The sequence below is a fragment of the Mercenaria mercenaria genome, chromosome 14, assembly GCF_021730395.1.
Source record: "Mercenaria mercenaria strain notata chromosome 14, MADL_Memer_1, whole genome shotgun sequence".
In the NCBI taxonomy this organism is placed as follows: Eukaryota; Metazoa; Mollusca; class Bivalvia; order Venerida; family Veneridae; genus Mercenaria; species Mercenaria mercenaria.
In genome coordinates, this window is record NC_069374.1 from 57864374 (window position 1) to 57887813 (window position 23440).

The 23440-nt window shown below is 35.2% G+C and overlaps 4 protein-coding genes and 1 long non-coding RNA gene across 7 annotated transcripts in view; 3 read left to right on the forward strand and 2 right to left on the reverse strand.

The window, feature by feature from the left end:
* Positions 1-269: 269 nt before the first annotated feature.
* Positions 270-6560, reverse strand: LOC123527879 (A disintegrin and metalloproteinase with thrombospondin motifs 6-like). Its single transcript, XM_045307589.2, has 5 exons — positions 6341-6560; positions 5064-5229; positions 3412-3582; positions 2445-2624; positions 270-2141 (listed from the first exon to the last, which is right to left on the reverse strand). The coding sequence occupies exons 3-5, from the start codon at positions 3476-3478 to the stop codon at positions 1738-1740; spliced, it is 651 nt and encodes a 216-aa protein (XP_045163524.2). The 5' UTR covers positions 3479-3582; positions 5064-5229; positions 6341-6560; the 3' UTR covers positions 270-1737.
* Positions 6561-6587: 27 nt separating this feature from the next.
* LOC128548516 (uncharacterized) lies at positions 6588-10433 on the reverse strand. 2 transcript variants are annotated; one of them, XM_053523592.1, is made up of 6 exons: positions 10332-10433; positions 9173-9217; positions 8073-8152; positions 7709-7777; positions 7188-7317; positions 6588-6705 (listed from the first exon to the last, which is right to left on the reverse strand). In XM_053523592.1, the coding sequence occupies exons 1-6, from the start codon at positions 10384-10386 to the stop codon at positions 6626-6628; spliced, it is 459 nt and encodes a 152-aa protein (XP_053379567.1). In that variant the 5' UTR covers positions 10387-10433; the 3' UTR covers positions 6588-6625. The 2 variants fall into 2 exon arrangements, with proteins under 2 accessions (XP_053379567.1, XP_053379568.1); XM_053523593.1 differs by having other exon boundaries at positions 6607-6705; positions 7183-7317.
* Positions 10434-13116: 2683 nt separating this feature from the next.
* On the forward strand, positions 13117-15704 carry LOC128548517 (uncharacterized). 2 transcript variants are annotated; one of them, XR_008367127.1, is made up of 3 exons: positions 13117-13333; positions 14173-14286; positions 14892-15704. It is a non-coding gene; the product is annotated as an uncharacterized LOC128548517 (long non-coding RNA). The 2 variants fall into 2 exon arrangements; XR_008367126.1 differs by lacking the exon at positions 13117-13333 and having other exon boundaries at positions 13867-14286.
* Positions 15705-16141: 437 nt separating this feature from the next.
* On the forward strand, positions 16142-18551 carry LOC128548203 (uncharacterized). Its single transcript, XM_053522653.1, has 4 exons — positions 16142-16183; positions 17253-17525; positions 17719-18133; positions 18547-18551. Exons 1-4 carry the CDS (start codon positions 16142-16144, stop codon positions 18549-18551), a joined length of 735 nt encoding a protein of 244 aa, XP_053378628.1.
* Positions 18552-19142: 591 nt separating this feature from the next.
* LOC123527878 (protein SCO2 homolog, mitochondrial-like) overlaps positions 19143-23440 on the forward strand; it is a 31900-nt gene continuing 27602 nt past the window's right edge. Inside the window, exon 1 of the mRNA XM_053523594.1 lies at positions 19143-19306. Coding sequence (XP_053379569.1) covers positions 19187-19306 — 120 coding nt within the window. The 5' untranslated portion in view covers positions 19143-19186. The remainder of the gene's footprint in view (positions 19307-23440) is intronic.

The following is a 23440-nucleotide window of genomic DNA, read 5'->3' on the forward strand; positions in this document are numbered from 1 at the left end:
GGTACAGTCTGGTCTGGATCCATGCTGGTCGCAAATGAACTGTGTTGGTTTTCTCATGATGCGTCTCAAGTATTGAATTTTTTTTACCATTATTTGTGCTCATTAAATAAATCCTCAATACATATGTGAAAATAAGGGATCTGTTTTGCCTAATTAGAGTAGTGTGAATGGCTCTAATTACTTACAGTTGATTGAAACAGTAGGAATTTTTTATAGGATTTGTATAGAGAAAACGACTCATGACTGACCAGAAAAACGAACTGTTTAAGTCTGTTTACAATTTATTGTTATTTTTTAATACAATGAAATTGATACAGCATCCACAAAGAAGTCATGTCCAAGTTTCTGCAAAATTAACTAACAACGGGCGTTTTTTTATACGTGAGTGCATGAAATAATAACAGGATGTAACAACCACTAAATATCAAGAAAAAATCCTAACAAGCTTTTTATCTTGTTACAGGACAATGTAATTATGTAATCATTTTACAGTGGGTTTTGCATCAAACTCCAGCCCAACGTTTTTTTGTGGCTTTCGTTTAACATTGACAATGTTCGGCATAAAAAGTTAGTTACAGACGTGTAAAAAAGATTCTGATGCCCTAAAGCCCGTGTGAATGCGTGCAATTATATTGAACAAAGAAATCTTTGATGGAAAAGCTTTTTGTTTCTTTTTTTCTAAATAAGGTTCTATTCGTCAGATAAAGGAAGTGTTGACCTTTTTATTTCAATATATATTTTTATATGAATTCACAATTTTGTCATGTTTGTGTTGCATAAATCATTTTCCTGTGATTTTTGAGAAAACTACGGAAGAGCATTAGTGCCAAGTGTATGTTAACTCGAAATTTCGAGTAACGTGTCTCGAAATTTCGAGTAAAGTAACACGAAATTTCGAATTAATAACACGAAATTTCGACTTCGTATCTTATCCTTTTATCTGCAAAATTTGAACATCTGTCCGTCTGTCAAAGGCCAAAAATGTAATGGACGACTTTTGACTCTTCAAAGTGGAATCATCTACACATCCGTATAGTGTACCCAACATGTAGCGATTTGAACATATACTACCATAGCTCAATGTATGACCTACCCATATCCTCTAGACCTACTCCAGATTTCGAACTCTATCCAGGATATATACCTTTATTTACCTGTATAGTATGCTTAGTTGTTAGGGTCTCAAAATAGTGAAATATTCTAAGTTTGAATACTTCTTGGTCACCTCCTTTGACCTCTCCACAAAATCTAGATTTATCCAGGTACTCAATCTTGGTCAGAGATCATTACTACACGTTCAATTAAGGTATGTCTATATTTTCTTGCCATATGGGTTCAAACTAGGTCGAAAACCTTCCAGGCTTAAACATGGTTTAAATAGTAAAATTTTTATGAGCAAACGCTGCCCGGTCATCTTTATCATATGACCCTGTAGGGCTACCCGATGGATACACCAAGTACCTACTCTTGGCCAGGGGCTATACATCAACGTAATCTAGTATAGTTAATAACTCGAAATTTCGAGATATGTAACATATTTCGAAATTTTGAGTAACTAAGTCGCAAGATCGAGCTACTAAGTCGAAATTTCGAGTTAATATATCAAAATTTCGAGTTACATATCTCGAAATTTCCGGTTACTCAGTCGACATTTCGAGTTAATACATAACATACACCTGACACTTATGCTCTTCCGTAGAAAACCGTAAGGAAATCATTTTTAGCATTCAGTTATATCTACAGGTGTACTAACATGCCGGAAAAGAAATTCTTTAGGTGAGAGTTCTGCACTAAAACCGAGCCTTTTTGTGATTTAGTCGTCCACTGTACTATCACTTTTTCGTTTTCCTTTACTCTAGCAGAGGTTTGGATCATAGAGCAGTCGGGCGCGTCGTCATCGAAAGCATATGCAGTGGCGTAAGTTGTATTTCCAACCTTGATGTCGAAGTACAAAGATTCACCGTCATGGATGCACAGCTGAGCGCTGAAGGAGTAAGTTCCGTCTATTGGTGCCGTGAATTCTCCGGTAGTAGCATTGTAACCTTCTCCATCATTAACTACAACGTTGTTGAACACCATTGTCTCATTAACGGCTGGACTTCTGTCTGTCAAGTTGTAGGCGTTAAAGACAATGTTCGGAACTGAAATAATATGTAGAATTTTTTTTAAATATATGTTTTGTGTATGTAAATATACGGTATGAATATTCTTAACATTGGTAACAAAAAATATATAATTTAACAAACATATACTGAAAATTCATTTTTACTAATTACTCACTCATGATAAAGATTGTATGTATTTCTATTTCGCATGATATTTCTTTTTCTTTATTACTTCGCATAGCCTCTTTTCGTGAATTATGTAGAATTTTTCGCCCAGTATTTGCTTTTGAGGCAATGTAGCGAAAAGAGAATTCGGTACTAATTGTTCATCATACTGACCTGTAGCGTATGAGCCGCAAGAATTGTCGTTGCAAGATGAAATTTGCATGTTTTTCCCATCACAATATTTGCCAGTTAAGGAAGGACTGGGATTTGTACACGTCCTTGATTGGGAACGTACACCTCCGCCACATGACACACTACAGCTGCTCCATGTACCCCATTGAGACCATCCACCATCTGGAAGAAAAATTGTATATATTATATGCTGTCGACTTACCGTAAAAACCACACATTTTCAATTGGGACATGTGTCAAGACAATAATTTTGTATTTACATTCAATGCCGGTCACTAGTTTAGGATTAATTTGATGCATTCAAAATAGCTTTTTTCTATCCAATGTAGAGGACGAGGGCTCTGAAATGTGAAATAGCGGAATAAAAGATGACCTTTGTAGGACAGAATCACAACAAACGTCTGCAGATATACACTGTCCAAAAATCTGAATGTAAACACGAAAAGTTTTACTTGAAAAGCTTCCCCGCAGTTGATGACAGAAGTATCGTGTTTTTCTTACATATTTAACAAATATATATTTGGGAGCATGGAAAATATGTATGTTAAAATTGAAGACTAAGCTAAGTTGAAAGGACAGTTTTACGCCCAAACTTAACTTCTGAACGAATAAATGGTGAAAATAATGGTGAATATCTGCTAGAATACTCGCGGAGAAGTTTACATTGCATCCCTACTTGTAAACGTGTTCAATCTCATTACTTCAAATGGAGTTTTGAATTGGGTAAATCAACGTCGTACGATCCCGTACCTTGGTAGAATCGTCGTTGTACATAGTTCAACAGGTTGGATTCTGTACTTAGTTGGCTTAAGTGCTCTAAAAGATGACTTGCTTCGACGGAAATAGTTACAAAAGAATAACATAGTAGCAAAATATTAGTATTGTTTCGTATTGAATGATGGATCCGTCCATCTTAGAAATTTAGCAGGCTAAAGGTTAAAAAGCTTACCTGCGCATGGTCCTGGCATGCAAAGTCGGTGGTCAACTGGGTCTCCGGAGCAATAATGCCCAAGCATTGAGGTGAAAGGATTTGAACAATTGCGATGCCGTTTCTGTACTCCAATATCACAACTGACAGAGCAATCCTCCCAGTCGGTCCACCCTGCCCATCCGCCATGCACTAAATGTATAAAATGAGCGAAATTTATCGCGTATTTTAGTTGTTTGTTAAGTGTATATCAACAAAAACTGCTAGTATTTTAGAACAAGTCACATTCATGGGAACAATTAAAATTCAGGAGAAAAAAAGAACACGATGACAACAATCACGTTTAGCAATGTATATCAATGACAAAATGAAAAAATATGTATTCACAAAATATGAAATCGGTAAAACAATAGTAAATAGAAAGAACATCCAACCGGGAAAAAATGTATGTTTTAAATAATTCATATCTATAAATTATGCGAACTTATTAATCCTTACAATGTTTTCGGGTTATTGTTATTTTTTAGTCAACCATCTAAACACTAACACATTATTTTGCCATATATCAACATATACGTACGTTTTAAAAAAGAACAAGATATATTTTATTTTACAACTGTTGCCCTTTGTAAAGAAAAAAAGCAGAAACACTCAAAGCAGTAGGGATATTCTACTTCAAGAACTATGCAGAGGCCATAGGATTTTTTTTAAATCAGAAACCGTTTTGAAACATAAGGTAATTGTGACCTCGCCTTTCTAACCTTTAATATGTAAATACCATTTGTTATCCACATGGAATAAATGTGTGAGGTTTGTTAGTCAATAGAGATTTAAACGTTCTTAGGTTACAGATAACTAAATTAACGGCCTCAAAATCAACAGGTGTCATATTCTGTCACCTGGTATACTGACACCAAAATGATATGTCTAAACAACTAATCACAGTCACAAATCCTGCTGAGTCGATAACTGTAGATTATAGCGGTCTGTTTCCAAATGGAACTGTTTTCAGTGTCACTGTGACAACTGACACACTGACCACTTTCATAAGAGATCATATATTGACCACAGGCAGCCATTCTAAGCGGTTGAACGCATTTAGGCTAAAGCCTTCTTTAGTCCGAGACCTTAGGCCAATTGAACCCGAAACCAAAAAGAGCATCTACTGACCTCAGGCTCTCAGTCTATTAAGTTTAACGGCTACAGACGTACAAGCATTAAAGTTATTGATCGGAATCTGATTTTTCAGGTCTCTGGGCCACTGAGGCCGTTGTGACATTGACCTTTGACTTACTGGCCCTTAAGATACTAGCTCAGGCAAACATATTAAACTAGTGATATGTGATGTTCCACTTTTCTATTTTTTATGTTGTAAGTGTAAGCGTTTTAAATTATTGATCGAACCAAAATGAGAGACAAAAACCAACAACACCCCCCCCCCCCCCCCCCACACACACACACACACACACACACACACACACAAAAAAAAAAAAAAAAAAAAAACAATGTACCCATTTTGTTGAAAAGGGTTCCGGAATAATTAATGTGAATTATCATTTACTAAAAGTATATGGAGAAAAGTGTTGTTTAATTATGTACATGTTTTGAGTTCTTGTAAGCTTGCAGTACCATAGGCTACGTAATAGTTTTGAAAATATAATGTTTAAGTATACCGGGACAAAGCTCTTTGTGGCATTCTTTCACATCTGTTGCCAGAACAATTTAATCCCCCGTAAGCTGGCTTAGGGTTGGTACACGTTCTTGTTCTAGCCTGTATACCATTTTAACACGTTACATCACACGTGGACCATTCTGTCCACTCAGACCACATCCCATCAACTGCAATCATGATAAATAGACTGCAGTATTTACAATGAACTTTAGCGATATATATCTCTCAATATATTGTAAGAAATGGGAACTTTAACAAATGTTCAATGATACATGTGACTTTTGTGACTTTGGCCCTTTTAAATAAAGAAGTGAATTTTCTTTAAAGAAACAAATAGGTTTACAAGATATTGAACTATATAATTAACTAAATGACAAATTAGCCATGCATAGCTTAAAATTGACTGAATGCCGAAGTTTACCGCATTCATGCGTTTTGTCGAGAAAAAAAAGAAACTTATTTAACGGTCGAAACAAGTGATCGAATATTGCAGTGGCAATACAGGTGTCCCCTACCGGTGAAAGTCCAATTTTAATTGACATTCAATAGTAACATTGACCTTCGATCGACAATCCAGATATCTGTGTAGTATTAAAAGAAAACGTCAATGCAAATAAAAGTAATGTGGCAGAAACAAATTATTACTTGACCTTGAACATTGACCTTGACCTTTAACCAAAAGACATAGATTATGCGTTGACATATTGTATCATCATGAGGAACGTTTGTGTACAGCACTAAGATAATCAATCAATGCATATAGAAGTTATGGAGAAGAAACAGTTTTTACTTGACCTTCAATAGTCAGTGACCTTGACCTTTGACCTACAAGCACAAGTCATTGTACTTCCATAATCTTCATATTGACTTTTATTCCCATATACCAAGTTTTATTAACCTAGCTTGAATATTTTTTTTTAGTTATCGTAGGATCCTGATTTGCGGGCAAACAGACGGGCAAATATTCCAACGGACGGACGGAGAGCATTTCTATAGTCCCCTCCGGTGTTCCACTGCTATGGGACTAATAAAATTTGAAACTGAAATTTTCAGCCCCTCCGTCCTAGTTCACATACGCTATAGAATAATTATACAAGATCATAAAAAGTAAATTTGCATTAACAATATGTAAACAAATCATAAACCTATAAAAACTTAAACGATAGTTTCATTAAGTAAGGTTATTCAATTTGTTAGTGCTTTATACCATTACGTAAACCTAAACCAAAAATGACCGGTTTAACCATCACCAATCTTCAGAATTCAATATATTGATACCTAGAGAGCAGAGGTTACAAAACCGAGAACAAATCGTCTTTGCATGTTCAACGCCTTGACATATGAGCCGTGCCATGGGAAAACCAACATAGTGGGTATGCGACCAGCATGGATCCAGACCAGCCTGCGCATCCGCGCAGTCTGGTCAGGATCCATGCTGTTCGCTAATAGTTTCTCCAATTGCAATAGGCTTTAAAAGCGGACAGCATGGAGCCTGACCAGACTGCGCGGATGCGCAGGCTGGTCTGGATCCATGCTGGTCGCATACCCACTATGTTGGTTTTCTCATGGCACGTCTTGACATATATTTGTAACCGTATTCAGGAAAGCACAGTCAATTTTATCATCGTCTAAGCATGCTGCGGCTGAAAAAAATATGGAACGCTCATTAGACATGATATCAGTGCTTTCCAATTTTTTTTTAATTTTTTTTTCACTTTTATTGTTGCCTATAGCCTGTTTGAAATTACTTCTTGTTAATTTGTATGACTCCAAATATATAAATTGATAGAACTAAGTCTAACACTTTGTATTGAACAGAGAACTGGGTCGACACCTTCCTTAAATTCGCATTATACTCGTTCAAAAGAATAATATTGAATTACGTTAAACTGGGATTATTCTCGTTCAATTGAATAATATTGAATTACATTTATCTGAGATTGTTTCCGTTCAGTTGAATAGTATTGAATTACGTTAAACTGGGATTATTCTCGTTCAGTTGAATTACGTTTAACTGGGATTATTCTCGTTAAACTGAATAATATTATATTACTTTAAAATAGAATTATACGCGTTAAATTGGGTTATATTTATTTAATCAAAGACTCTTTGAAAATCACCGTACGCTTGAAATGTTCACAGAGAGGTTTGTTACAACTGTCAGTACTGCAGCACTCGTGACAGTGGCTAGTCTGGCGTCCCTGCAAATCTCGGCCCATCACTCTAGGAGAATAACGTCTGTGGGTACCACAATGCTGTAAAATAACACTAATTATATTTAAATGGCTATAATACATAGGTCCTATATAGCTCATTTCATTCCGCACATTTTTATATCAACAGTCACAATTTATATACCAGCATGCACATTTTTTTTACCATCATTCACATTTGAACGCTTGTAATAACTGAGCAATACGAAATTTCCTCTCGTAATACCTGGTCCAATACATTTTCCCCCTTTCTCATGGGATGTAATTTTAACATAGCCGATAACTATCTGTTGCTTTGCTTGTTTGTATATGATCAAAGGCATTTAATATGTTGATTTTAGATAAATTTTAAACTTGAAAGTTAAGGTAATGTACTTTTCATGGCGCTGTTTGTCTTACCAGATTCATATAAAAAAAAGAAAGTCATATTTACATTATTATCTATGCATCCTAGAGTATAAGTCACAGACAGTCCACTGGTCATTTGTTCTTGGTAACATGACTGAAATACAGATGTAAATAGAACCCTATGAAGAGTTATTGTAAACAAATACACAGTTTATAAACCTTTTGCTTGATATACCATTTAGGAATTTATCAGTTAATTGGTTAACTTTTTGGAAAAAGTAACTTTTCAAACAGTCATACTAGTATATGGTTTTTAATTTTCAAATTTACACATAGTACATAGCCTTTTGCTTTCGTTAATGTATGCTTTAAAGTCTAGTAAAGAATACATTGATCAGAGATCTTTTGCGACGCACCCATTAGAATTGCGGACAGTTTAGAACACTCACGTGACCGACACTGCACTGAACAGTGAGGGTGCAGTTGTTAATATCCTCAATGTTGGAACAGCTGTAACATTCAAGCGACGCTAAAAATCAAGGAAAATCTTTCTGAGTACATATGAGTCGTGCCATGAGAAAACCAACATAGTGGGTTTGCGACCAGCATGGATCCATACCAGCCTGCGCATCCACGCAGTCTGGTCAGGATCCATGCTGTTCATTAACAGTTTCTCTAATTCCAATAGGCTCTGAAAGCGAACAGCATAGATCCTGATCAGACTGCGCGGATGCGCAGTATGGTCTGGATCCATGCTGGTCGCAAACCCACTATGTTGGTTTTCCCATGGCGCGGCTCATATATAGAAGTGTCTCGGCATTTTTTGCAATGCGGAATAATATATAGCAGGTAAATGGTGTTACATAACGTTGCGCACAATACTGCTTTACGTAACGTCACATCAGAACTCTGCATGTTTTCAATTTTAAGTTTATACTCGTTCACTGAATAAAACTAAGGCGTTACTAAGCACTATAAAAGCAATTATATAATTAATTTTATCATTTTATTATTTTTACATATATACATAATCTTGCCATGATTTTGATATAAACTAAATACATGTATTTATCATGCTATGTTCACAGAACTTGTAAGATGTCAATGATGCATAATAAAGGTTCTTCCTCTATTATAAAATCCGAAAACAAAATACAGTTAAAATGAAAAAGGCAATTTCAATATTTTATTACCAAATATATTTATAAAACAAAATTCAAAGAATATATGAATACGAAATAGATCCTTTGGAAGCATAGAATGCAACTAAGCAGAATAATAGCAGACTCTGTTTGACTGAGTCTGTTCACGAGAGGTGATGAAAATGCGTAACAATTATCGCGCCCCTTAGCACCTGCTTAAGCGGAACTCTATTACACATATATTGAATAGACTCCATGATCCCAAAGGACCAGAAAACATAACAACATTGTATTATGTATGATAAAGTCTATGATTCAGACTAATACTATAGCTACTAGTACAGTTCGAAAACTGCGGAATTACACATAAAAAGAAACCAAACTAAAGAATATTGTCTTATACATACCGGCGTATCGTGTATTTATAAGTATGTAGCAGCATATCAGCAAAGCTGAAGTAAGAGTAAAGTAAAACGTTACAGTATTCAACTGGCTTTTTATCTAGTTTATACAGAACAAATTTAAGATCCTGAAAAGATTAAAATCAAGTGACAAATGGGTTATCTGTCTGTCCTTGCAGTTTGGCCTTTGTAGAAACTGCACAAGTCCTGCTGTTAGATAAAAGCATTAATATCGGTGTCCAGGTGCAGTTTGTTCCGCCATTTGAGAACATGATATGGACAAAATGATCAAATACTCAATACTCGAACTGCTTACTAGTATTATAATTACGACATGACCAATTTTCTTTCTTCAGATAATTTTTATCTGTCAATAAATCCATGTAAAATCTAGAGAAAGGTTAGGTGAAATGGTGCATTAATTATTAAAATGAAAAGTAAGATTTTAGCATTATGGCATACCCAGTCAGAGCCACATCTTGCAAAGTAGGCCACCATAAATAGATAGTGTAGTGGTTAGATAGAGTAGACAGAGTGCTTCAAATACCCGAAAAGCACTGAGAGTACAACTATTAAGGGCACGACTGGACAAGTTGCAAGACAAAAATCGTTTTGTTTAGGAAAAAAACATCATGGAATCTCACACTTGAGAAGTCATTGTACATATGTATATACAGACAGGCAGTCTGTCTGACTGACTAACTTTATATACTTTATATACTGAAAGCTCAATCATCAATCTGTGTGTTACGAATTTTGCTCTGTTTCCTTATTTAATATTTTACATATATTTAATTAAAATAAATACTATGTTTGATTTTCAGTATTTCATAAATTACATCCCCATAGTATTTTCACATTTTCATTCGATCATATTCGACATTGTACACGAGACGAGGGAACCATGTTAAGCATCTGGTATGCGAAAACGTATATCGCTGCTGGGCAAGACCAAGCCTTAGGAAGTGAAACTTACGTTTTTTTTAATTTAGAAAGTTCGAACGACTTGTGGTTAAAATGTAGTGAAAACCGTCCATAGTAAGTGATAGTAGTAACCATTTTGGAACAATTTTTTTATCAGCTGCTTTTTAAATTTTTAATTTTCTCCGAAACAAGAAAAGTTACTGTAAACATTTGTTGACAACAACATATTAGAGCTACTTACTAATGGAAGAAAGCCTATATCGTGACATCCTGTCTGCTAACGGCAGAACACTCATGAATAATAAAGAAATGTGATAGAACCATGCACTTTTGATAAGGAAAAATGTACATATCTACGGCCATTCCCCGGGACGGTTAATCGAGGTTAGTCGAGTTTCATATGGTAATTTCGTGATATAAGTACGTCTATATAAGTTCGAAATAAAGGAGAATGAGTGCAACACAGTGTTGCACTACTGAGTGCAACACTTCAAGTGCAATTCTGTTAAGGGTTGTTGAGTTTGAATAGCAGTGGAATTGGCATGCGAAATGGTATTGAAAAGGCTCAACCTGATCGTTAGGTGGAGCTCCTTCGTATTATGGAACAGATTCGAAACACTATTCTGGAAAGTATATCAAGCTTACATAAGAATTAATTCATAATAAAGTACCAGATCTTCAATACATTAGAGCCTTGCAAAAAAAAAGATATATTGTTTTCGTAGTAAATGTACCAGAAAGTATACAATTATTTCATCTTTATTTGGAAAAAACAACAAAACTATACATCCGTGCAGGCTGATCATGGTCTGCACCGTTCGCTAATTCTGTCAGTAAATTTTCAGTGAAAACCCCTTCGAATGATAAATGGCACTGCCCAAATGGAATGATGGACCAGTTCATTTTAGAAATTTAGCAGGGTAAGGGTTAATCATCTATAGCATCAATGAGAACTAGACAGTTTGCAAAACTTAACTTTGACAAATGAGCCGCGCCATGAGAAAACCAACATAGTACGTTTGCGACCAGCATGGATCCAGACCAGCCTGCGCATCCGCTAATGGTTTCTCTAATTGCAATAGGCTTTGAAAGCGAACAACATGGATCCTGACCAGACTGCGCGGATGCGCAGGCTGGTCTGGATCCATGCTAATCGCAAACACACTATGTTGGTTTCTCGTGGCGCGGCTCAAATACACAGTTACACGTCTTTAGCAGTAGAATCATAACTTGTTTCTTTTTAAGAAAACTGAGACTTACTAATTTTTATGTTAAAAACAGAAGCATTTATCCAAAAGGACCTTATGTATAATTACATGTTTAGAAATCACTACCTTTAATATTAAACATGAAGTTATACAGTTTGTGCCATAAAGGTAGGTAATCATAACAACGCATTCAATAATGTTTTCTACTATGTTAATTAATATTCAAAACCTTTGGCATAAAAACAATTATTTTTTAAAACATGGATTAAACAACAAGCTCGGAGTTTCAGGAATTCTAATCAGTCTGATTTATTGAATTACCACATAATTTTATGTTCTCCTAAAATTAACAACAATTAAGTGGTAGATCTGAAATATTTCATTTTTATTATGTCTAATCTTCTGCTTCTTCTCGTTCGTGACTACACTGTCAGACCAGTAGCCTCGATGAAACTTGTGGTTTGCCTCAGATCCTCAATGCCTTCATACAGTTTCTGGTGGATTGAGGTATCTGTCGGCCAAGTCGCAGCTCGCTACTGGTCATGTCTTTTACGTCTCTGAAGTATATGCTCCGCAGTCTGATCTTCCTCATCACATGGACAAGTTGACGATGATGCTATTATGTCTAATGATATGCATATATACCGAAACGAAAAAAATAATTAACAATACACTAACAAAACACTAACAAAACATCAACAAAACATATTTTGATATTTTGTTAGGATGTTTTGTTAGTACAGCATTTAACAAAACACCAATACTGTACTTCCAGGATTTTAAGTGGTTAGTATTTTGTTAATGTTTTGTTATATCAGTAATGTTTTATTGATGTTTTATTACACTTTGGAGAATGTAAACTATGTTTTCTTAGTGTTTCATTACACTTGAATTTGTACATGCTACATTTTGTTGGTATCTAATTTGACTTACAGAAACAGGAGCTTTTGTCTTGGAAAGTTGGACTTAACCCTTAGCGTGCTGGCGGCAAGTGTCTATGCCTTTGCGACCAGTGCAGACCAACTTCAGCCTGCACATCTGTGCAGTCTAATCATAGTCTGCACTGTTCACTATGCTGTCTGTAAATTTTCAGCGAACACCCCTTTTAAAAGTTAATGGTTCTGTCCAAATTGGAACATGGACAAGTTCATTATAGAAATTTAGCAGGGTAAGGGTTAATTAGTAAAATTCTGGAATGGAAAATAGCATGAAAAATAATAACTTAGAAAGCTTTTGTGATGGAAACTATAGTCACAGAAGTTTTGGGAGGTATTTCTTGAGAACATAAAATATTTTAATGTATAAGTATTTTTATGACCAATAACTACAATAAACTCAATTAGATAGGTAACAGAACAAATGGGATTAAAACATGAATTGTACTGCAACTTGTATATACTATAATGTATTCATGCACTTTGCAGAAAAGTTCATTTTGAACTAATTAAAAATTTATTGAAATAATTATCATTACTTTTTCACCTAGAGTTACATCAAAAAGAACATCACTATACAGTAGTTGCATAGATATATAATATTGCAATTTTTCCACCTGGCTATTAAGGGGTGATAAATTAATCTACTGCAGTGTACATGTTGCTTATCTCACAACAGGAGATTACCACAGACTGATAAGATCTTGTCTGCTTTATATTTAGAAACTCTACCAAGAGGTCAGCCAATGAAAATAAAGTCAGGGAACTACTTCTGGCGACTGTGCATGTACCACAAAAAGTAATCCTTAACTTTTTGGGTTTTCTATCAAGTAATCTTTAAAATTTATGTGTATCTAAATGGAATAAAATCTTACTCTAGAACAGAAATAGTTTTAACATCCTACATGTATCTTTCATAAGCTGACTGTAAATGACACATTTGCCCAAGAATATCAAAAATTCAAATCTAAACAGGAAGTTCTGTGAGAGCATGATGGAGTTATTTCACTACAAAGAAGTTTATTTATATAGCTCTTTGTTTACTATGTGCAGTTTATATTCAACATGGAAGTTTAAGAGTGATGAAAATAATACAAATGGTGAGTCAATATAATTTATTTATTTTCCAACAGTAATCTAGATTACCTGTAATTATGATAAATCATGGATGCAAACTGGAAGCAGGTTGTTTACTTTTCGTTTTGGTAGCTTTCACAAATGACTGTTGCTTCACATATTTTTTTTTTGTTCAAATGCTTCTGTTTTGCAAATTAAACAGTTGTATGTTTTAGTTTATCATGCTTTTAATTTACTAAATAAAAAGTGGATACTTTTAAATGATATTATTCAACGGAGACAAAAACTTTAAACCAGTAGAGTTATCTCCCCAATCACAGGGTAAACAATGCTACCAGCCTGCTTACCATGGCACTGCAATTACTTCAGTCTGTAAATTCAGAGAATAATATTTTGCTTTAAAATTAGTGTTTTAACCTGTTTTTACTTATTAATTAGTCTATTGGTGCTGCACACATTTATGTTAAGGTAAATGAAAATTATTGTTAACAAAAATAATTGTTTATGGATTATTTACTTGCTTTTATAAATGATTATGAGCCACGCCATGAGAAAACCAGCCACTGTGTTGGTTTTCTCATGGCATGGCTCATATTGTTTATTTTACAAGACTGGGGTAATTAAATTTATTAATTTAATCATGTTCATCCAGATAATTCTTTTAATCTATTGAAGAGTATAATGTAATAAGAATAAAGACTAATGTAACCCTCTATTTACTATACATTTGGTAGAACTAGTGACTTTTTTTTGGCCCCATCATCACAATGTATACAGTTAAAATTTTAGTTCATTGACATACCCAATAATAAACCAAAGGTTTTTATGAACATTTTAAGTTTTAAACTAAATCTATTTTCAGGTATAGCACCATATGTCATGTATGTATATAGGTATGGCACACATGAATGAATTGGGACCTTATCAACGTATTGTGTTCAAAGAAGACCTAACGAATCCAGCAGTTCAAAAACATGTAAGTATATATACTGGCATTATATATTACTATATACATGTATACACTATCAATACCATAGTTGTATGTTTGACTGAATGTGGGCAATTGAAAAAAAAATCCTGAACATGACTTAATAGATCAATTTTAAAACTTATTTCCAGCAAACTCATGGCAGGTTTTATAATTATCTCCTATATATTAAGTCCAAATCAATATATAATAATTAAAAATACCAAATTAAGTATTCACAACTTGAGGTGTAAGTGCAGGTAACTGGCAGAAATCAAACTAAGTTACTATTTATTATAACAATATGGTAAGGGTAATAGCAATGCATAAGTCCAATCCCAAATCATTAAATATCTGTCTGCCATCGCTGGAACCTTATCAACATTTGAAATCAAATTTTAAAAAATAAGTTTCTTGAAAATATAACAAGTAATATTATGTTACAGTTGTTACTGGATTAAATCTGCAGTGTTGCCTGTATCATAAAGATGCACTATTTTGAATACCAAATATTACTATGACTATGATAATTTTTTGAAACTATAAACAAAGGAAAAAACTGATGAAGAAACTGCTTTTATGATTTAATATCTCTTGGTTTATTACATCTTCAGGTTTTGCAGTGAGACGAATGGTGACAATAACTTTGTGGCAGTTAGTGAAAAACTGTGGCATTTTACACTGATGATGGCTACCATTTACAGAAAATTTCTCAACCAATAGTGACATTCAATTGAAAGTAATAGCATATCTTACACCGACTATACATCAGAATGTTGTTGAAAAAAAGCAATGGCAAAAAGTGGAAAATACTGATCAATATACTTCAATGACTTTGGAACTGAGTAGAAAATGGTGACATTTTAGCACCATATTGTGTGTATACTTTTTCTTGCATCCGCACAGTCCGGCCAGGATCCATGCTGTTCACTAATGGTTTCTATGGTTGCAATGGCATTTGAAAGCGAGCAGCATGGATCCTGACCAAATCGAGCTGATGCGCAGGCTGGTCTGTAGCCATGCTGATCGCAAAGCCTCTATGTTGGTTTTCTCCTGGCACGGCTCATATATAAATTCATGTATGTAAATAATGTTTTGCTTATGGTATTTTGTCAGCACAGGTAATGAAATACTAAAAAAACATAAAATATTTTGTAAGTGTTTTGTTTAAATTGGTGACCTTGCTCTTTTGCATATCATAAATTATTATATGTTTTGTTGGTATTTTGTTAGCAGTGTTTTGTTAGTGTTTTCTTTAGCACATATAATGAAACACTAATAAAACATAAAGTATTCTGTTAGTGTTTTGTATAAGCCTAATTTGCATATCATGTTTTGTTGGTATTTCGTTAGCAATGTTTTGTTAGTGTTTTGTTACCTCATTTGCATGTCATTTGCTATACTAATAAAACATCATCAAAACACAGTGTAGTATTAGTGTTTTGTTTAAGTGTTTTGTTTCCCCTTTTTTTTCGTTTGGGTATTCATTTTTGACAAGATGTTAGTTGTTAGTTGGACCATTTCTGGATTGAGGCGACCACTTGTAATAAAATGCGGGGAATTTGGGGAGAATCCACCCCAAATGATAACAGATCCACCGCCGCACTTGGGCTTCTCTGTGATACAGCAATCACCGTATCGTCCGGCGCGGTACCGGAAAACTCGGCTGTCGTCCCGCCGTAAATTAAAGCGTGACTCATCACTGAAGAGAACACTGCTCCAATCTGTCCTTGTTCACCTAACATGCGTTCGTGCCAAACGTAGACGTTGCTAATGGTGCCTAGGCAAGAGCTCAGTACCGACGTACGGCCGTCGGGCGCGTAAGCCGCCACTTCTCAAGCGATTTAGGACAGTCTGGGAAGAAATGGGACGGCCGTGTATTCCAAACACCCTGCTTGCAGTGTCAGTTAGTTGCATTTTTATTACGATCTCGCAGATGAGTGACTTAAATGTAATAATGTTGGCGAGGTGTCGTCACTTTGCTTCTGGTCCTTCGGGAAAGATCGACTAAACTTCCGGTTGCATTGTATTTTATCCATAGTTGCTAAATAGTCTATTGGTTTTTGTTGAAGATATTCGCAACCTGAAATGGTAATTAGATTCGTATTTATTCAAACGGTTTACGTTATTTATTATAATACATTTATGTCTGGCGCTAAACGACTTTATGAATGCATTGTAACACCAAATATTCAAACGTAAATTTATTGCACGAAATAGTGTCTTAGACCGGCATTGAAATATGCAACTCGATTGTAATATAGAGCTAAATAGTGAAAATGAAATTTAGGATTTCGGACAACATTAGTTACCCTGCAAACAAAGTTTTAAAAAATAATGGACATCCAGGCTGCAAGCATCCCCACGGTCCAGCCCCTCTTCACTGCGCTCATATAGATAGATAGATAGATAAAATTAATTCAGAACAATTTTATCGCAAACTTTTGAAATTGATATATCCATGTGCCACGTGCAAAAAAAACAACAACAACAACAAAAAAATCATTTTTGCACTGACTGGTTACGCTCGAAGGATTTATCAAAGACGCGGTTGCAAAGTGTTTAAAATCTATAAATACTGACCAGTGTGGGTACTGTAGAAGCTTTTACCGTTCTAGCATTTATAGAAACAAAAATGTTCAACATTGAAAAGTGGTGGTTTATCAGTTTGTTTCAGTATATTGAAATCACATACCATTGCAATTTATTAATTTGATTTAACAATGAATACGCATAAAGTTCAAAGACGTATAATTTACAAAGCGATCGGTAACACGTAGGCCTAAATACATCTCAGGATGAGACACAAAAATTAATGAGAAATAAACATAAAACACGCTGAAACTGAATAATTTGATTAAGCGCCTATTTTAAGCGCCTGTATACAATGATATATTGAATGGCGTTTTACATAATAATATGTTTATCTCGCCTTGCAATATAGGACCATACAGGAACCAAGCTTACCTCGTTAGAACTACAAAAAGGCTGACTGGAAAAGATACAGAGAGCTTACAGCTGAAACCTGCAGACAGATTCGCACTGAAGGCAGGGACATCAACAAAGTCACAAAGGATTTCAATGCAGCCCTGCTCCAGGCAGCCAAAAAATGTATTCCTAGAGGTTCCAGGAGATATTACAAGCCATACTGGAACAAGGATCTAGAGAGCCTTCAGGAGGAGTTGTCAGAAGCCAGGCGAGAGGCTGAAACACAACCGTCCCAAACCAACAACATAAAACTCCAAAAGGCAAGGGCCAAATTTCTGAGAGCTAAGATCCAGGCCAGAAGAGAGAGCTGGAAGGAAAAAAAACTGCCTCCTGAATTAAGAAAGAGACAGTACAAAGCTCTGGAAACTTACACGGCAATTGAATGATGAAGGCGGATGCGAAAGAGGCACTACACCTGTAGAAGAAAATGGTTCTCTGCTGACTGGAAAACAGGCTGCAAATAAGTTTGCTGAAAACTACGAGAAAGTAAGCAACATCACAGTCAACAGAGGACGGCAAAGAGAAGTTAGAAGGGAGGAAAGAGAGAGAAGATCCAAAAAGTCAGTCCAAGGAAGAAGTGATGAAGCAAGTCTCACACTAAATGAGCTACTTACAGCACTGAAGAAGCTCAAGGCCAAGAAACCACCAGGATCAGACCACATCACCAATGAGATGCTGACACATATGGGAAGTTTTGCTACGAAAACCCTTCTGGATGTCTTCAATCTGAGCTGGAAGGACGGAAAACTTCCACAGGTCTGGAGGGAGGCGATCATGGCAACTATCCTAAAACGTGGAAAGGACAATAAGAAAGTAGCCAGCTATCGTCATATAAGTCTCACCAGCACAGCGGGGAAGACCATGGAAAGTAAGTTTTCTAAACGGGCTGTGGACCAACGCACGACTGCTTGAGTTACCCATCGCATATTGATCGTGTTTCTACAAGTGATCGCAACACCACCGCCTTTTTTTTTACTTTTTCTATTAGTTATGCTTAATTTATATCCATTCTGGTTCAAGTCAGAAGTTTCAAACTGATGCTGTTTCTCGTACGAGTACCAAGTTTCAGTCAAAAGAGCGAAATCTAACTCTCATTCCTGGGGTATTGGCCCACCCAGTCATTTTTGTTCACAACAGATCTACAGTTCAGAGTAATGTAAGATACATGTTCGCGTATATTTTTGTACTGATTGCATTTCTTGGGATATCAAATTTTCAATGTTGACACCATTTTGCTTAGGAAATACTTTACTTTTACTTCTATGAGTTTTCTTTTTACAGGATAAATTGTGTAAGTTTATAATCTTATATGCCGCATGGTCTAGTTTTCCTAATCCGCTATTGATCGATACCGTAGATCCAATATCCAATAATTGATCTCTAGTGTAGGTATACTTTGCAGGTAAAAGGACAGTAAATGTCCAGTGAAGATGATGTAAATTCATGAAGAAAATTATCAAAAATTTCACTGGATGCAATCCACTGAATCACTGAAGCTACCGCAACATAGAAGCACACACATGCAAAGTACATTCATATCCATTATAACCAATTTTCAGCACAATCTCAACACACATAACAGAGTTATTATGGAAAGATACAAGAGCAAAGAAAACACGTCTGCCTCAAATTTGTATAAACATAAATTTAACTGAATTTACAAACAGCAAACTACAACAAGAAACTTAAATTTATTAAGATATTTGAATGATGCACCGACTCATATTTTTGTCTTAAAATGAAAATTGATAAAAAAAAAAATGTTCAGTCTTCTTTTTTTTACCTGCAAAATGAAAAAGAACTATTTCTGGTCCTTTCCGAATTTGAGATCTTTCCGTGGAAAACGCCCTTTCCGGTATCTAGTCAGGCCAAAAGTTATTATTACTGCAACAAGTTTTGACTGATCACCGATTCTATTTTCATGCCGAATACATTTTGCAAGTTTATTCAAATATCAAAGAAAATGGATTCCGTCATTGTTAGACGATTATGCTATTTAAACATGAAGCAGCTCAGGAAGTGTGGCCAATCATGGAGACAGGTGAGATACTCAAAATGCGAGCAAACGAAGTGTTGCGTAAGCCAATTTTGGTGGGTGGGGTAAGGTTGTTTTGGTTACTTGTAGGCAACTTGTATTATAAGCTGAATATAGATGAAACTTCACATAGAGAGCAAAAAAGCTGAAAAAAAAAATTTCATATTTCCAAATTGTCACCCGGTAGAATTACTAAAATTTTCCGTCGTCTGCAAATAAAAAAAAAATTTGTAAACATTGCACATCAACCCAGACAATTGATTTTTGAAAGAATTAAGCAAAAAATAAATGATAATTCTATACCGGTGGGGGAAAAAGGGTGTCGGAAATGGCTTGGTTGTACGACAGTAAATAAAAATCCTAGCTATGGAAAAATAACCACAAAACTGCCTGGAGAAACTGTCAGAAAACAATATTATGTGCACAGACTTATGTGTCAGGCCACTAGAAATATTTTAAAAATACCCGAAGGCCTACACGTGTCGCATATATGCCATTTTTCTCTTTGTGTGAACCCGGAACATTTGAGCAGAAATGTGGGGACCAATGCTCAGGCCATAAGTTTAGGGAGTTTTCTTTCAAGGACTGTATTCTATGGTATACAGTAGTTTACTATTTTTGTATAATATTTTTGATAAATATAGCACTATCAGGGCTTTTTCACCCTATCTCACGGGGCCGATATTCGGCCCCATTCCCAATGCCAAATATGCTCTATTTTTCCCAATCTGGAGCAAAAAATTCCCAACCCAATGAAAAATTTCCCATCTGAAATCAGTTACTTTCTGTTTTTCAATAATAATTCTTGCACAATTAGTTTCGTTTGCCAAGTAAATCAAACAAAATGTTGGAAAAACCAACTCATTTCTATTTTTAGTATCCCAGACTCACCAGTTTCGACGCACATAACAAGCAACATGGCCGCGCTTTTTCATTCAGTTACATACGTGACTCTATTAGATGTTGCATGTGCACTAACCTTTTATGCATTGAATCATACCAATAACATCTTATTCTAAACAACTGACTGCCAGAAATCAAAAGGTAAACAACAACTAGTGTGGTCGGCCATACTTTTTTCTAACACACCTATTTCGACGCATCTTACATGATACTTGTTACGAAGCTTTTGATTGGCTTAAATATTTGTGCAATCACTGTAAGTAATGTGCTACACCATAACTGTCATGGATGCTGCAATAAATCTTGACACAAAAGCAGATGCAAGTAGATAATCAATATTAAGGCCAAAGATATAAATAAATCTGAAAACATTTAAACATTCATGAACATAAGGGGCTAAGAACATAAATAATCTCTCTGCTTTTTTAATACACACTGTCTGATGTTTTTCTTTCATTTTTCTGGACTGCAGTGTTAACAGAGGAACTTGGCACATTTTGTTTTATACAAAACTATAAATGAACCCAGTGTTCACAGCCTACTTGACAAGAGAAAAATATGAAGTGTGTATAGTAATGATCGCATTGATATATAATGCGTACACCTTCCAAAACAGTGCATAAAATAGTGCGACTACATATGTCACATGGCAGTGATGTGACCTTGATAGCACCAAAGTCGGCTGCAGACGTACAACAAAATTTCCAGTAATTTTTTTAATCTAAGCTTCCACAGGGACGTTTTTAAAATGGATGAAAATTTGCATTAGTAGAAACATTAAAAATCATGTATAGGGTAAATGTAAGTTGATAAATATCTTCAAATCCTGAACTTTCCAACGTTTTTATCGGTAAAATTAACCATGATGCTTTCTGTCATTACACCGAGTAACTACGTCATCGGAAACCCCAGGTTAATCGAGAACGAGGTCAAAACAAAAATGGCGTCGAAATAGGTGTGCGTAAAATTACGTGGTGCGACGATAACATGACCGTCTGCAACCTCGGCAAAAAGTAATTACAAGATTTTGCTGAAGAAATGTATGATTTGTATGCAAAAACCTCTCAAAATGCATAAAAACACAAATATTAATTGAATGAAGTACCCAAAACATGTTGACAGGTAATTCTTATACCATTAAAATCAATTGTCACATATTTTCGCGACCCAGTTTTTACACTCGAAAATACTCGCACTTTGCCATTCTACTTTTTGGATAATTTCAGTTATAACTTTGGTGAAAACAAACTGTAAACAAAAATTTTAGCATGACAAATAAAGAGTTACTGTATTTTTAGGCAATATTGGAAGACAATCCTGAAAAAAACAACTAAAAAATTCACAAGGGGATACTGTCTACCAGTAAAATTTGAAACTGAAGATTCAAACTAATATATATTTATTAAAAACTCACTTAATTTGTCAGTATATTTTCCCAAATTTGACAATTTACCGCGTTAAAAATTCCCAATATGACCAGGGGCCTTTTTCCCAAAACCCCCTGAAAAAGCCCTGACTATTATATACACAACTTATACAAGGCTTATTTACATTTGTGCGGTTAATATAACTTGTTATATGTGTGCAGTGCCGGCTCAGCTGGCCGCAAGGCAGCACAATAATTTTACTTATAACCATCTTTATTTCATCCTAATATCACACTCTATGCATAAGCATGATCTTTTAGGTGTGGGGTGCTAGAAAAGTCAGGCTTGGGGTCAGTGAGACCCTTTGAATAGTGTAAATCTGTATGTAATTTGTACCTATACTGGCGTGATGCAAAACGACTGCGTCTTGCTCGCGATATGTACCTAGTAGTTTTACGCAACTTGTCGTAGTACTCTGTTCTTAAAAGGTGTCTGATAACAGAAGAGCCATGTGACAGTTTTTCACCATTTACCCTAGCTTTAAGGATAACAGTGTCAGCAAGCCCATGATTTAGTCTTAGAATCTGGCCATGGATACGGCCATGGCAGTTGCGGAGAAATGTAACATTTTTGGGCAAGTATGCATTGTAGGATCTGTTCACTGCTTCACATTTCTGTGTAGATGTTAAAAATTTAGTTTTTTCTATGCTTTCTGGACCAAGGAGAATTTCAATACATTTCCTGAGTAAAGTCTCATCATCATCAGTCATTTTAAGCCTGACATTGTCTAGCATATAGTTTTTTTGCTTTTCTGTAGTTGCCAGAACAAACCAAGCTGTATTTAGAACATGAGGTACCACAGTAACCTTTGAAACATAGTACTATTTCTGAAATTATATTAGGCATTTTGTGTTTTATTACTTTCAAATTGCTTTTGTATACTTCTTATGTGCACTTGATAGCTCTGAAACACACCTAGATTTAATAGATAAAGCAAATCTGTTTTTAGATTAGACTTCTGTTTACCACGGAACATTTTGTCACTAAATGGTGCCCGGTAAATTTGCCTTTTTAGAGAATTTGCTAGGTGCCTCACATCTTTCAAGTGCACAGTTTTAGTTCCTTGACCTTTGTCTACATCAGAATGACCTTTAGAATCTCCATCACCTGTGTGGTGTGAAATCTGAAGATCTTTAGTAATATCCTTAGATACCATTTCATTCCATTTGAGCAGAGACCAGGTGTGCAGTATCAACACCTTTTTAGTTACATTTTGACATGAATAGTTGGAGAGAACTTGAATACCATGGCCATGGGATATGACTTTAGCTATAGAATGCAAAAATATGCAGTATTGTTGCATTTGAGATGAAAAAAAAGACAATTTTCCCATTTTTTACTGAAAAATAAGCTTTTTTTTAACAAAAAAAAATTCACTAAACACTAATTTTGTTCTATATTTTATCACAGTTGCATAATTATAAGTTTTTTTCAGTGTGGTTGTCTATTCCGCACTTGCTGGTGGTATATTTGATGTAATATCTTACGGGTTTTTTGAAAAAACAGCGTTTAATGAGGCCATCCTTAAAAAATTGTTTGTTTGCAATAACGCGACTGACTCACGAAAATCGCCGCGACTCAAACAATTTTTTAACCCAAAACTCGGATTTTTTTTTATCGGTGCCATGTTTTTATTCTTTCCTGTTTCGTTATTTCTTTTGGGTAACTATTTGTATTTGTATTTATAAGTTTTCCTAGACAGTGTTCGTTGAGGTTCAACTACATGAATGATCGATATGACCGATAAGAAACAAAATATGTGAATGTTACGCTTTCTGTATTCCGCTAATTAACAAGTGACACAAATACG

Bases quoted from the DNA above. Each gene is read 5' to 3' on its own strand.
- LOC123527879 (XM_045307589.2), bottom strand. From the start codon at position 3,478: ATGCTTGGGCATTATTGCTCCGGAGACCCAGTTGACCACCGACTTTGC. The intron at 2,625-3,411 runs GTAAGCTTTTTA...TTTTTCTTCCAG, and splicing joins CATGCCAGGACCATGCGCAG to ATGGTGGATGGTCTCAATGG. The intron at 2,142-2,444 runs GTCAGTATGATG...ATATTATTTCAG, and splicing joins TTGCGGCTCATACGCTACAG to TTCCGAACATTGTCTTTAAC.
- LOC128548516 (XM_053523592.1), bottom strand. From the start codon at position 10,386: ATGAGTGTTCTGCCGTTAGCAGACAGGATGTCACGATATAGGCTTTCT. The intron at 9,218-10,331 runs GTAAGTAGCTCT...CTCTTACTTCAG, and splicing joins ATATAGGCTTTCTTCCATTA to CTTTGCTGATATGCTGCTAC. The intron at 6,706-7,187 runs GTACGGTGATTT...TATTTTTTTCAG, and splicing joins TCTCTGTGAACATTTCAAGC to CCGCAGCATGCTTAGACGAT.
- LOC128548203 (XM_053522653.1), top strand. From the start codon at position 16,142: ATGGGACGGCCGTGTATTCCAAACACCCTGCTTGCAGTGTCA. The intron at 16,184-17,252 runs GTTAGTTGCATT...TTACCTCGTTAG, and splicing joins ACACCCTGCTTGCAGTGTCA to AACTACAAAAAGGCTGACTG. The intron at 17,526-17,718 runs GCAAGGGCCAAA...ACTGGAAAACAG, and splicing joins ACAACATAAAACTCCAAAAG to GCTGCAAATAAGTTTGCTGA.